A 15,793-nucleotide genomic window follows, 5' to 3' on the forward strand; every position below is an offset into this window, starting at 1 on the left:
TTCCTTTAAAAACATTTCCTTGTGTTTAGGTAAGCATATCGGTCGATCACTGACTGAATATGCCACTTTATACTCATTCAAGTTGGCATTAAATTCATATAAAATGACATTAAAAAGCAGAATTTGTTGGAAATCACGAATGAGCAAAATTCTCACTTTTCGCACGTGCAAACTTTGAGCGGACGTTGCGTGCGCATCCAATATTGAATCGCCGTAAATTTTTGCGTGTAATTGTTTTATATATAGCTTGATAAGCATGCAAAGTTTCAAAGTATTTCAAGAAGAACTGTAATCACAACGGCACTCTAAAGTTGACAGAAAATGACGAAAACAGCAATTTTCAGTGATTTTAGCAATTTTCTATCAATTTGGGCGTGTCCCCACGTGTGCAACTTTTCGATTTTCAACTTTAAAACTAGCCTAATGCACAATTTATACATATAGGAAGCAGAACTGAGCTCCACGACAATCTATCGTAAAACAGGGGTTCTAGAAAACCCATTTCCCGATGATCCTGAGACCTGAAACTTTTTTTGCAGTCGATTTGGTCAACGTCTAGACGCTCTGAAAAATTTCAGATCTCTAACTCGATTTTAACATGGTTATTAAGGCTCCTGAATATGGCGATTTTGGGTTTTTTACCGAATTTCGTATAACAGTGCTGGAGAGTATTTTATGCAAATTTCTTAAAAATCTCAACATAACTATTTTTTATTCCTGTCATCTTTGACATCAAATTAGAATGTTTTGAACTAAAATTAAATCTGCTGAACGACTTCCGATGAGTCTTAATGCCTGAAAAACTCCTGCCGGAGGCGGCGGCCTTCGGCCGCCTCCTCCGGCCGGAGTGCACGCTTCGCGTGCACGAAAGAGGCTTGTAACGTGTACCAAAGGGGGTATAATAGTAAAGGGGGTATAATAGTAAAGGGGGTACATAGTATACCCACAATAAATGCACCGGTCGTGCTTGCCAGCACTGTGATAGTTTTTATTTACAAAATGAAACGTTATCATCTGATGAGTTAGGGAAGATCGGAGTCATTTGCCGGATAATATGCAACAAAGATAATATGCGAACTTAAATCGCATGTACATCCCAGCAGATGATCCGCATAAAATAAAATGCCTCAAAATCATCTTTTAGGCAGGTGCCTAACTTATTGGATGACAATTAAAACTAAATAAACCTTTTCCGGGTAGAGTTAAACAAAAGATCAATACTTATTGCGTCTTTTGATCGGATTATCATGCGGCGTTCTTTCAATGTGCTGAAGTAACGAGGAATACTGTTTTACTTTTCTGACTATTGTAATTTGTATTTTAATTACTAATATACGCCTAAACCTCTCAACAGAGCGTCGATTAAAGACATTTGCCGTGATTATCTAGCGTCTTTTACTTTATCTAGCGTCTTAAATAATACGAAATAACCGGCTGTCTCGTTACACAACAAAATCGATAGAAAATACTATATTCATACTCCAGCATTCCAGAAAATTGTAACCACTATCGATCCTATACCAATCTTATCATTATATTATAAAATATTTACATAAAATGTCCACGGAACCAAGGTTAATGACCGGTAATTTCGTATTATTTAAGTATTACAACATAGGTGAGATATTCAAATACACGCCAAATGTCTTTCTAATCAACGCTCTAACAAAAGACATAATTATGGACGAATATACTGGCAGTATAATTTATCATGTTTATGTCTTTTATCAGAGGCTTAAAGAAAATCGTACATATACCCAACCTGTGATTGTCTTCTAATCATTCATTTCAAAAGACATTAATCGATATTGCATCTCTGTAGTTACGATATGGTACGTGAATTCACTGTACGTGGCTCTGAGAACACTTAAATTAATAAAACTTGGTTAATTAAACATTATCTTATTATAAGAAATCTTAAATTAGAGGTTTCGAGTACCCAGGTCTCAAACCTTGAAAAGGAACATTATTATCAAGGGCTCGCAGGGCAAGGAAGATTTATTGTTATCATAAATATTTGCAGTGTGGTGACGTGATAATAAAGATAAACGGAGAAGACATGGCCAGGTGGACCCACGAAGAGATGCTGGAGGAACTCTACCACGCCCAAAACACCCTGACTCTCACCCTTATCACCTACCAACACCAGCAGACTAAATACCTCCTCTTTCTGGACCTGTCACCCGGTGATATCATTAATATCTGGGCACTTAATAACTTGGTGTCACTCCACATTTGTGAGACTAAAATGAAGAACGGGGTCGTGGATCTGAGAGGGATAACGTGTAAAGGAGTTTTACAAGAACTAGCGGTTACTAAGAGCGAGCTGGATACCATCAATGGTATCATGGGGTTGGAGCAGTTCACTAAACTGAAGCGGCTCAATTTAACTCACAACAGACTGTGTTCTCTAGACGAGGACGTGATGATGAAACTGAGCTCGTTAGAGGAACTCAGACTTGGGAACAACAATCTGGACAAGTTCCCCCTGGTCCTGACGGATATGATCACACTCAGAGACCTCTCCTTGGTGTACAATCTTATCAGTAGCATCCCGGAACAGGTCCTCAAGATGAGAAGTCTGGAGAATCTTCATCTGGATAACAATTATCTTTCTGAGATGCCAGATTTTGTGACCCAACAGCTGCCGTCTTTGAGAAGTCTGACCTTTTCCAGTAATCACCTCTCCTGGGACGAGGATTATGTTCGGGAATGTTTTCACCTCAATCTCATCGACTTCTCTGGAAATGGGACTAGAGCGAAGACTGGGTTGGACAATTTTGGGGTAATCAGTAGCAGGGCTACTCTCAGAAGAAAGGGGAGGAATTTATTGAAGGAACCGTCTTTATTGAAGATGGCATTGGCTCGCTCTGCGTGATCAGAATCCTGATCAGTATCAGGTGTCGAACTGAATTTTTTATAACAGCTTACGCGTAACTAAAAACCGGATGAAACGGACTCAAAATAGAAACAAATAGAACTCGACATTGAACGCAATTACTTTAAACAGTTAAAGCTAAATAAATATTGTAACAGTAAACAATTTATTGGGTCACGGCCAAATGATAAAACAACGACCATTTGATCAAAGAAAGTTGCAGACCAACTACTTATAAAATTATTACTTATATAATTGACTAATGACTACTTATACTTTATTCGAATCACACATCCTCAAAGCAATGGGGGCTTTTGACCACTACCGGGAGGTTTCAGCTCTTAAATATCCTGTTTAATGGTTATGTTAAGTGTCCATTTATTAAGACGAATGACTGTTGATAGTTGTTGCTATAAACTTATAAATAAAATATAATTGTTGGACTTGTGTCTGTATGGTTAGGATGTGGCGATGAAACTGCATAATTTTTCGTTATACGATTAAATTTACAGACGAATTTAAAATTGGCTGGGCCATTATGTGGTTAAACTTAATCATTATATGTCAGAGACAAATATTTACAGAAAGCAAACATTCATGAAGGAGTGGATTGAAGTTATATACTTTGCCTACTCGGAAATTCGTACCAACAAAACCCAACCTGAAGAAGAGAAAATGACGGAAGGATTTAACCCGGCTTTGTATGGCATGAAGCAGACATTCTGACAACTTTCAAACACGGACGAATGGTATTTAGGCGTGATATAGAACTTCAAAGAAATTAAAATAGCGATCAAATGGCTGCAACGCCGCCCAACAAGCCTCAACAGTGATGAAAACTATTGTCCCCCAGATAGTCTCATGTAATCGTCCTAAACACGGAGCCTACGGGAAAGTAGCGAGCTAGCTTCATCTGTCTCACTCCAGCATCCAGCCATGATTTGTGGAGGAATCACGTGACTCGCGGAATAAAAAACGTGACTTTTGCGGGATCACGTGATATTTCCACAGATCACGTGTTGCAAGATAGCTTACCTGCGACATGAAGTTGTAATTCATGCTCCGGCGCAGGTGTCACCCGGATGAATTAGAAACCTTACCAATATTTTGGTTTGACTGAGATATCATGGGGAATGCACGGTTGAGCTTCTAAGAATGCGTCAATCTTGAATCTCAGATCATAGTGACGACTGATGAATCCTTTTCAGATTAAGATCCTGTTCAGATAGACCAGAAACCTGACAGTGGTACAAGTTTGGAATTTAGTGAACTCATTTCCCAGGTCTGACCTCAGTGTCAGTCTAGGCGGGATTCAAGCAGCCAAGCGATCAGAATTACTGCTTTTCCCAAACATGTTATAAACAGCTGTGTTTAAAGAACTATTTACACCAATCAAGGGTGACGGCCACAATGACTGTGTCAGCAAATATCCACTATTCAAAGTGTAAGGATATGAGATATGTCTCGCCAGAGTAAGTCTTGTAACTTCAGTCTAACAGGCTTGACTACCCAGCCTGAATACTGAACACTGAGCTGTTGTCTCGGAAACCAAATCAATCCAAAATACTTATCTCTGATTGGTCCATTGTACGCACGTGGGCAACACAAAAGCCTTTGATTGGCTGTCTAAAGAAGTCACACGACAACACCAGGTAACCAGATCAATACCCTGCTCGGTAACAGGAGGAGTCAACCGACAGAGGAATTGGAATAATAATAACTCATTTGTAGGAGGACGTTTTAAACCCATAGCAAACAATGCTGGGAAGAAGCTGAAATATCACCTGGATATTTAACTATACCTCCCTTTAAATCAGCATCTTATTATCCTTGAACAATTCATTTCTGTTATAAAATTATAAAGTAAAATAAAATTCATCGCCTAAGCTGCATAAGAAAGTAAAACGAACTCCGTGCGTTACTGCTTTATTGTAAAGGTGGTGGCTTAAATTATATTCAATCGAATAAGCATACCAGTCCTAAAGTTCACGAAGAACTAAATAATCTTAATCAATGTCATTTCTGAAGAAGGCATACCTTAGCTCAAAAAGGTTTGATTGTAGCACTGATACTTAAATGTTTCTTCTGTGTTACTATTGATATAATTGAGCTCAGTAATTATGGCTATGTCATTCGTGCTTGCTGTGATGCAGGTTACATTTCGATTACAAATTAAACGCCAACTGAATTTCAAATTACTTCTTTGAGTCAAGCAGACGGGACAATTTGTAAAGTTCATAAATTGTCTAGACAAAGTCTGAGCAGACTTGCAGCACAGACACGGTCGGAAGGTTTCGCTTGCTCCAACAAAAATAGCAAAAATATAATTATATCCAGTATAATGCACATACCTGCTCACGTCCCAGATATTTTCTTTTTGGATGCGGAATTATCTATTGCCAAAATTCGGAACTTACGATAAAAGCAGCTAGGTTGGTTCACCACAAACTATAGAACTACAGACTAACAAAACATTTCACATAATATTGCAGAAACAATTCACAATCGTATGTGACGACAAGGTAGTACAATAGGAACAGAATAAGGTACACAATAAGGTACATTTTAGGGTACATATTAGGGTGCATATCAAGGTACATATTAAGGTACATATTAAGGTACATAATAAGGTACATAATAAGGTACATTTAGGGTACATATTAGGGTACATATCAAGGTACATATTAAGGTACATAATAAGGTACATAATAAGGTACATAATAAGGTACATAATAAGGTACATAATAAGGTACATAATAAGGTACATAATAAGGTACATATTAAGGTACATATTAAGGTACATTTTAGGGTACATATTACTATATTAGGGTACATAGTAGTACCTTAGGTGCATTTGCATAGATCATGGTAATGAATCATGTGTCAGATCTTATAATTATTACAAAATTTAGCAATATTATAAAGATTAAAGATATTCATTGTTCAACATCTGCCAAGGAACCGTTCATATATTATGCAACCAAGGTAGGAGGGGTTCAGAAATTCTATTACGCTATAAAGTATATAGCGTATAGTATATAGTGTACTTTATGCACAATACTACAAAAGCTGTACTGTATGTAAAATGGCTAGTGGAAGGGGATTTAAATTCTCCAAAATCTGGCTTCAGCGTAATATATGTGTATAAATATAATCGCTAACTGAGAAGAAACAATTACGAGTCATTTATTATTCTTTACAATCTAGAACTGAGAATAGATAACATTCTACTGGAGAGCTCTTTGTCGGGGTTTATTTTGTTGGTAACTTAAACTATTATCATGGTAACCAGTAGTAAGGGGAAAAGTGGCATTCCGTTGGATTCGAATGTTCACAAGGATTTCTCAACGGAATATGGTAGTTAGGACCCCTACGAACATAATTAGACTTGTTGCCAATTTTGTATCTCAACGGAAACACCACTTTTACCACTTTTTACCACCTTTGTACCACCTTTCTGGTTTGCCAAATATCTTTAGTTGTGAACGTCGTAGAAGGCTGAAAATTAACCTAGAATGTTTATCTTATCAAGGAGTAAAACTTTTGTATGAAAAATTTTTACATTGGACAATCAGCTAATTGGATAATTACCAATTAGTTAATCACCAAAAAAAGTGAAAATTTTTTATTGGCTCAAAATGATTGAAATCGTTTGAAACACGGAGAAATGTAGTTTTTAGAAAAACTTCAAAAATTTTTGACTTAAAATTTTTTTTCGAGACTTCAAAAAAAAAGTTTGAAAATTTGAAAATATTTTTTGCCGCCAAAAGTGATCGAATTGCATGAAACGTGGATAAAAATGCCTTGCAGAAAAATTTCGAAGATTTTTAGATTGAGGAATACTAAAATCATCAATATTTGAAGTTGGAGTTCAGTAAATCTCGACATATTTTAGTAATTAGGAATAGCTTAGCGGAAAGGGCTGGACCTGAAAAAGGTTAACCACACAATATTAGAGTTTCATAACTAATTACAATACAGCTTTATCAAATTCCACATAAAGAAACAGCACAAAAGGACCATTTAAGATCGAACCGATTTTACCTACTGTACTATCATTTTATTGATTTCAATGATCAAAACCTCTGTCAATCTTGCCAATCTATACCGGGTATCTGAATGTACCGGACCTCTTATTTACCTCTATAATTAGACCCAGTTGTGCAAGAAATGCGATTTCTCACAGGGGTTTCTTTAAACTGTGCACTTTTTGTCACTCTCGCAACTCGCAAGAGGCCTGGTATTATAGGGGGGTATAGGAAGCGAGTGTAAATATACCTTCCATCATCCATTGTGGCTATTTTGTATTGTGAATGCGCATGCCGCTTCGTTTGCTATGCCATATACCTCGAATAACCCCCATATGTCATTGCCAGGGTCGGGATAGAGCTGGAGATAGCATTGAAAAGTTGCTAGAAATAGCTAGATTTAGAGTAAACTGGTGGTAGCTGGGTGGTGCTAGCATGGATGTAGCAGAACGTAGCTACACGGGGTTTCATTGGAGTTGGTTATTTTAATGGCCAAAGAGTGCCGGAACTAAAGTTACTAAAGATTGCAGTTGAGGGGCAGTGTAAACCACGGTGTAGTCAGGGACACAGAGCTACAGTGCAGGAGTACTGCAAAAGAACAGTGCAAGTGATACAGTCTGCAACAGTAAAACTCCGAAGAAGGAGATAAGATTGTGGCTGCAGAGGAGGAGAGTAGCTGGAACCTGATTGTGTTTGTGTTGAAAGAAGAGGAGGAAGAAGAGTTTCCTGCTCTGGTAACTGCATTTTTGGAAGAGGTGGGGTGAGAACTTATTTTCAAGCGACAAGGGTGGGCTGGAAGCAACCAGATACAGCTATCCGACCTATTAAGATCACCGTCCTGAGCTTAACAGCATTTCATCAGAATCTGATGAAAACAGAGAGACTGACCCACCCTTTTTAGATCCAACGAAACCCTTTATATAAATCGATTTTTCCGCATGAATTACGTCATGGTATCTTCTTATCAAGGCTACAGACCTTGCCGTACCGGATTTATTGATCAAAGTGAGTCTCTTTAGCCCTCTTCTTCTTTAGAGCTTTAGGTTGGTGATCAAACTCTTCGCTACTCGCTCCTCACTGGATCTATCAGGACAGATTCACATCTTTTTAGGTCTCAACCAGACTTAGTTTTCCTGTTTTCATCATGTAGTACGTTCTGCTACCTCCATTTTAGCACCACCCAGCTTCCATCAGTTCACTCTAAGTCTAGCTTCGTCGGCGTTTTACTGTTGCATACTGTATCACTTGCACTGTTCTTTTGCAGTACTCCTGCACTGTAGCTCTGTGTCCCTGACTACACCGTGGTTTACACTGCCCCTCAACTGCAATCTTTAGTAACTTTAGTTCCGGCACTCTTTGGCCATTAAAATAACCAACTCCAATGAAACCCCGTGTAGCTACGTTCTGCTACATCCATGCTAGCACCACCCAGCTACCACCAGTTTACTCTAAATCTAGCTATTTCTAGCAACTTTTCAATGCTATCTCCAGCTCTATCCCGACCCTGGCAATGACATATGGGGGTTATTCGAGGTATATGGCATAGCAAACGAAGCGGCATGCGCATTCACAATACAAAATAGCCACAATGGATGATGGAAGGTATATTTACACTCGCTTCCTATACCCCCCTATAATACCAGGCCTCTTGCGAGTTGCGAGAGTGACAAAATGTGCACAGTTTAAAGAAACCCCTGTGAGAAATCGCATTTCTTGCACAACTGGGTCTAATTATAGAGGTAAATAAGAGGTCCGGTACATTCAGATACCCGGTATAGATTGGCAAGATTGACAGAGGTTTTGATCATTGAAATCAATAAAATGATAGAACAGCAGGTAAAATCGGTTCGATCTTAAATGGTCCTTTTGTGCTGTTTCTTTATGTGGAATTTGATAAAGCTGTATTGTAATTAGTTATGAAACTCTAATATTGTGTGGTTAACCTTTTTCAGGTCCAGCTGTATTGTAATTAGTTATGAAACTCTAATATTGTGTGGTTAACCTTTTTCAGGTCCAGCCCTTTCCGCTAAGCTATTCCTAATTACTAAAATATGTCGAGATTTACTGAACTCCAACTTCAAATATTGATGATTTTAGTATTCCTCAATCTAAAAATCTTCGAAATTTTTCTGCAAGGCATTTTTATCCACGTTTCATGCAATTCGATCACTTTTGGCGGAAAAAAATATTTTCAAATTTTCAAACTTTTTTTTTGAAGTCTCGAAAAAAAATTTTAAGTCAAAAATTTTTGAAGTTTTTCTAAAAACTACATTTCTCCGTGTTTCAAACGATTTCAATCATTTTGAGCCAATAAAAAATTTTCACTTTTTTTGGTGATTAACTAATTGGTAATTATCCAATTAGCTGATTGTCCAATGTAAAAATTTTTCATACAAAAGTTTTACTCCTTGATAAGATAAACATTCTAGGTTAATTTTCAGCCTTCTACGACGTTCACAACTAAAGATATTTGGCAAACCAGAAAGGTGGTACAAAGGTGGTAAAAAGTGGTAAAAGTGGTGTTTCTGTTGAGATACAAAATTGGCAACAAGTCTAATTATGTTCGTAGGGGTCCTAACTACCATATTCCGTTGAGAAATCCTTGTGAACATTCAAATCCAACGGAACCCTTAAATCGACCACTTTTCCCCTTACTACAGAGCTAAACGTGCACCACCGCGAAATTTTGACCCAGATCACCGCGGTCTTTGAGGTATTGGCCGTCAGATAAATAATTAATACAGCTGTTTAGTACAGGGAAATCCGTCTGAAAAAATCGATCTGCTGACACACGAAGCTTTCAGAGGATTTTTGACGTTTTTGAGTTCCATTAGGTGCCCTTTATGGCTGACCAACTTTTCCAAACTTTTCCACGTGTCTTAAGGCCACTTTTTGTCACTTTACCACATTTTACCACCTTTCTTGTTTGTCGAATATCTTTAGTTGTGAACATCGTAAAAAGTTGCGAATCAATCGAGTGTGTTCATATTATCAGGAAGAAAAACTTTTGTTCTAACAATTTTTACGTCAGATAATAAGTTAATTGGATAATTATCAATTAAGAATACTTAAATCACCAATATTTGTAGTTGGAGTTCAGTAAATCTCGGCAGATTTTAGTAATAATCAGGAATTACTAACTCTAAGTGGAAAGGTCTGAAACTGAAAAACGTTAAGTTTAACCACATAACGGTCGCGATATAAGAGTTTCATAACTAATTACAATACAGCCTTATCAATTTTCACAGAAACTGCACCAATGGCACAGTCAAGATCGAAACGATAGCCTGCTGTACTATACTGTCATTTTATTGATTTCAATGATGAATCAGTGGGGTTAAGATAATCACATTTGTTATAAATAAAACCTCTCTGTACCGTCAATTGTGCTAATCTAAACCGGCCTACCTGTATTACCAGACCTCTTCTTTTCCTCAACAATCAAACCGAGTTGTTCATATCGCATTTGGTGGGTGATGTAAACTAATTAGTAATACATATTATTGAGCTATATTCAATCACAATACGACACAATGCAACACGTGTATATTATATTATGGCCCTTAATGAGGTATATGAAACGTTCTATACCGTACACTTATTGTTTCTCCCGTGAGAGGCCCGATATGGAGAGATTTTACAGTTTATCACGAAAACGTCTACTTGGTCTCATGGCTCTTTGACAGTTCAAAGAAGGCAAGAAAAGACCAGAAAGCTTAGAATGTCAACTCGCAAGAGCGGGCTACCGGACAACTGAACCCAATTTAGACATTTAGATTAACCCTAACTCTAACCCTAACCCTAACCCTAACCCTAACCCTAACCCTAACCCTAACCCTTACCAATTAAGCAGATTGGTTAGTGGGAACTAGGTTCAATTTGGTTCAGTTGTCAGTCTTCGATCTGTCCCACATTAATCCCGAGCTGATCATCATGGGCCCCGAATATCCTGCGGGAAGAACCTGCATTTTTACTTCACGACGTCCGGATTTCAAATCAACATCCTCAATAACATTAACAATCCTTCCTGATCAGGATCTGTCTCTATTAGCAATTTCCAAAATATCCTGACTCTCGTGGAACATTTCACTGAATTAATTATTACCGGTTCTTTAAGTTTACTACCCCTTGCCCGACACTGTACTCGTATCTAAATCTTACCCTTTCCCGTATGTTACCCTTGTTGATTTTACTTTTAGCCGACCCTGACATATGGGGGTGATTTGAGGTATCCTGCAAATGAAGCGGTATGCAGTACAATTGACAATACAAAACAGTCACAGTAGATGTTGGAAGGTGTATTTACACTTGCTTCCTGGACCTGGCTGTTCCTCAGTTTCCCTGATCTGTTCTTGCCCTTCTTCGAACTGTAAATGAGCCATGAGACCAAGTAGACGTTTTCGTGATAAACTGTAAAACCTCTCTATACCGGGTTTCTCACGGTATAAAGCGTTTCATAAACCTCATTAAGAGCCATATAAGATACACGTACTGTGTCGTGTTGTGATTGAATATAGCTCGATATGTATTACTACTTAGTTTACATCACCCACCAAATGCGATATGAACAACTCGGTTTGATTGTTGAGGAAAAGAAGAGGTCTGGTAATACAGGTAGGCCGGTTTAGATTAGCACAATTGACGGTACAGAGAGGTTTTATTTATAACAAATGTGATTATCTTAACCCCACTGATTCATCATTGAAATCAATAAAATGACAGTACAGAAGGCTATCGTTTCGATCTTGACTGTGCTTGTATCACGTTGCGACCCCCACGGTCGTTTCACTATGGTCCTGACGATACAGGGGGAGCCGCGCACTTCGTGCGCGGCGGGTCATACAACGTATCGGTATGACAAGACTGTGCCACTGGTGCAGTTTCTGTGAAAATCGATAAGGCTGTATTGTAATTAGTTATGAAACTCTTATATCGCGATCGTATGGTTAAACTTAACGTTTTTCAGTTTCAGACCTTTCCACTTAGAGTTAGTAATTCCTGATTATTACTAAAATCTGCCGAGATTTACTGAACTCCAACTACAAATATTGGTGATTTAAGTATTCTTAATTGATAATTATCCAATTAACTTATTATCTGACGTAAAAATTGTTAGAACAAAAGTTTTTCTTCCTGATAATATGAACACACTCGATTGATTCGCAACTTTTTACGATGTTCACAACTAAAGATATTCGACAAACAAGAAAGGTGGTAAAATGTGGTAAAGTGGCAAAAAGTGGCCTTAAGACACGTGGAAAAGTTTGGAAAAGTTGGTCAGCCATAAAGGGCACCTAATGGGACTCAAAAACGTCAAAAATCCTCTGAAAGCTTCGTGTGTCAGCAGATCGATTTTTTCAGACGGATTTCCCTGTACTAGTTAACGATAAATCAGTTCTTCAATGTAGAATGATATTAAGAAATCGATTCATATAAATCAGTTACACAGCCAAATTACCATCATATTATACACAGTATACCTCACAGACCGCGGTTTGGATATTATATCTCATACTAGTCAGAATTCGGTCAAACCACCGCCGCCGAACAATTTTGGCGTCCAGACCGCCGCCGCCTAAAAGTAACACGGTGCAACTGCACATCTCTGATGGTAACTGTATCATGATGTGAAACCATTTCAATTATTTCTGAGCGAGCCCACACCAATTTCCGATGATAATAAATAGTTAAGTTGTAAATGGCAAAATAATGATAGCCAAAATCCTGAAGCTTTCATGGTTCTGAATTTATATTTATGTTTTAGAACTGTCCACTATGAGTATGATATAGCAAAGTTATAATAGTCATGGGCGGCTCTCAAGAAACGAAATGGTTATTAATTTAGTGCTGATCCGTTAAGATATTGGGCATTGGTACGTATGCACAAATATTAACATTTGAAATAAAAAGCTAAAGCAGATATAAATGTGGAAACACCATGAGAAAAGAGACAAGATATTGATTGTGATCATTAGCGGCTAGGACTGACGTCTGCGCCACAATATAATGGCGGTAACTACTAGTACTACCACCATTACCTTATGCTATATTACTAATGGCATTCAATGTCGGCAATATTTCCAACTATTTTTCACTTGTTCTCAGAAATTAAGGCTGTGGAGAGCAAACGCCAAACAGGTAAAACGTTGTTTGTATGTCTGTTCCGGCTGAAAATATGCAATACGGCATCTAAAAATGTTTCGAACAACTATAATTATATTATTATTAACGGGTGATACTCGTAAAATATTTGTTTCAAATATTTATATTATTATCAAGACCGTCGACGAGTCCAACTCGGCGTGCGTCTTGGTAGGTTATTTAAACCTACAAAAAATTATACCAATACATTGCATACCAATCTAAATCTAATTATTTTTACATTCCTAACCATATTCTCTTCAAACCACGTACTATTCAAACTTTACTCTTTTGTCGTATTTCAATTAAGAGGAATGCATGTTACGAAGGACATTTGATTCTATAAAATTGCAACCCCAGCTATTCTTATAGTTATGGCCGATTAGTGACGCCGAGTATACCGTTTTTTCACCATATCGGGGCGTTAAATGTGCCTAGGAGACCACCTACTGCACAAAGGCATCTATAAATACAATAAAATCTGAAAACATACCTGAGCCATATTATGTTCTTTGATCTTACTCCCAGAATTAGAAGCTTTGTCTAAAGTTTACGAGATTATACATGATGTTCAGATAAGGCATCTACCAAGTATGTACAACACAAAAGTGGCCGGGGTGTCAGTATTTAGCAGCTGGTTTATCTGGCAGAACTATACAGAGATATGAACCTTCTTCCAACAGCTGAGAGACCAGAGAGTCGCTAATACGTTTTTAATTTGCCATATTTCGTTTGTGACGTCACAGGCCCGCCAGAATTAATCAGAGTAGTGTCCAATAGTATACAACAAGACCGGGTCTGACTTAGCACCCACGTATCTCGAGTGGCTTTGTAATTGGGTGACATTACAATTTGATGTTGTGATAACCAAAAATATTCGGTTTTTCAACAGAAATATCTAAGTTTAATAAAATTCTAGTTTGACATTCTTAAATTCGGTTCTAATCTTACACTTCACTTGTATTTTTCTGATGACAAAGACTTATTGTAACATTCTGATCCGTATTTCTGGTATGACGTCACAAAATTAATCAGAATAGTGTCTAATACAAATTAATACGGGGGTCTCAAGTAGTAAGTCTAGGTTGCAGACGTAGTATCCGGCTGAAATGCTCATCCTTATTCTGAACTGGGAACTGTATGTTGGATCACAGCCAACAGAATGAGTTTTTGAACCACAGTGGCGACTGGCGAGATTCATTATTTTATTTGTCTTATTTTCTACTTTACTTAGCACATGTCTAGGTAATCGTTGGGATTCTAGTGAAATGATGGCAAGATCAAAAATTATTTATAGTGCTGTTGAAACCATAGAAAGTACGAAAAAGTTGATCTCTAACAAAAGTTGGACCTGAGGTGATGAGCGTTTTTATTATCTGGTGACAATAAAAATAACCAGAACCACCCAAAAGTGCTAAAAACCGCTTTTCTTTGACTTTACCTTAAAAGACATTTTTACGTTCGAATTAATTTTATGGGTGGGGTTTGAACAAAGCTAAAATATTCAAACCCCTTTATCAATCAATGTAAACCTATCATATCACTGACAATCAATCTGATAAACACCCATTTTATCGAGGAGAATATTTAATACAGACAACGGTATCGAAGAGCTCAAAACATAAAATATATTCACATAACACACATTATAAGCCTATATGTATCACTCAGCATTACGGCGACAAAAAGCACTTAATGTTACTCTGAAGAAGGGATGGTTCAATTGAAATGAGAGCTGATACAAAAACATGCGGTAAGCAACCACATACATACAACTCGTTCAAATCAAATCTATCAACCATTCATGATGGATTTATTGAATATAAGATATTGAGTCACTCATCAGCCTCAGAGTCAGATTCACAAGACACGATTTGTTCTAGGGAGGCGAGTAAGCAATGCCTTGATTGCTTTTTGAGGTGGATCTATTTTATTAGTCATGTTAGGACACGTGAGTCGTGATGTGATGTCAGGACTATCGATTATAATATTAAAAGCCATGTGGACGCAATATTGGAATAAACAATACAAAAAGAAACTTACAGTCCGATTATAAACTGTGTTCATGCCCTATCTTAAATTTCGACAAATTTTCCGCTCAGCGAGCAGCAGTCACTGATTGATATGTTGTGCAAACAGTGCAACGGTAACTGATTGATCTGTTGTATGACTAAGAGCAGAGCTAGAAACGAGTTGGAATAAAATCAAAAGGTACATTTCAAGAATTCACTGTGTTTTGCGTAGCACAAATGTAGAAATTGTTTTAGAAGTAAAGCCCAAATCCAGCTCTCCCACACACAAGTTCGTAGCGTCGATATAACCGAGGATAATGTCCATAATTTGTTTATAAGTTAATAGTATAGGTTTGTTAACTGTCCTCTATTTTGGGTTATTTTATAACAGCTTTGATGTTGGGACACTTAAGACACTCTTTTATAAAAGTTATAAGGTTTAACTATGGAAGAGGTGACGGTTACATCAATAGGTTCTTAACAACACTTCGTAACTGGAGAAAGGAGCTGGACAGGGAATCTGAACACAGAACCCGTATGTCGGTTGAGCACTAGGTCATTGTGAGAGCTCAGAGCCACAGCTAACTAAAACTCTAAGTTACTAAAAGCAGCACGCATATTTATATTTATATGGCGTTGTGCCTTTGTTACAGGGGGCGTTTTCGTGGTTATTTTAGGTATTTGAACAAAGTTTCAGGACAACTTAGTTGGAGAAAATTATAAGTCAAACGGGT

The 15,793-nt window shown here is 37.6% G+C and overlaps 1 protein-coding gene across 1 annotated transcript; it reads left to right on the forward strand.

Annotated features, from left to right (window-relative positions):
- The first annotated feature begins 1,612 nt into the window (after positions 1–1,612).
- On the forward strand, positions 1,613–2,878 carry LOC134825809 (leucine-rich repeat-containing protein 40-like). Its single transcript, XM_063838009.1, has one exon. The coding sequence runs from the start codon at positions 2,060–2,062 to the stop codon at positions 2,876–2,878; it is 819 nt and encodes a 272-aa protein (XP_063694079.1). The 5' UTR covers positions 1,613–2,059.
- The last annotated feature ends 12,915 nt before the right edge of the window (positions 2,879–15,793 follow it).

This window comes from Bolinopsis microptera, unplaced genomic scaffold (assembly GCF_026151205.1).
Source record: "Bolinopsis microptera isolate Bmic1 unplaced genomic scaffold, MBARI_Bmic_1.0 sca110, whole genome shotgun sequence".
NCBI classification, from domain to species: domain Eukaryota; kingdom Metazoa; phylum Ctenophora; class Tentaculata; order Lobata; family Bolinopsidae; genus Bolinopsis; species Bolinopsis microptera.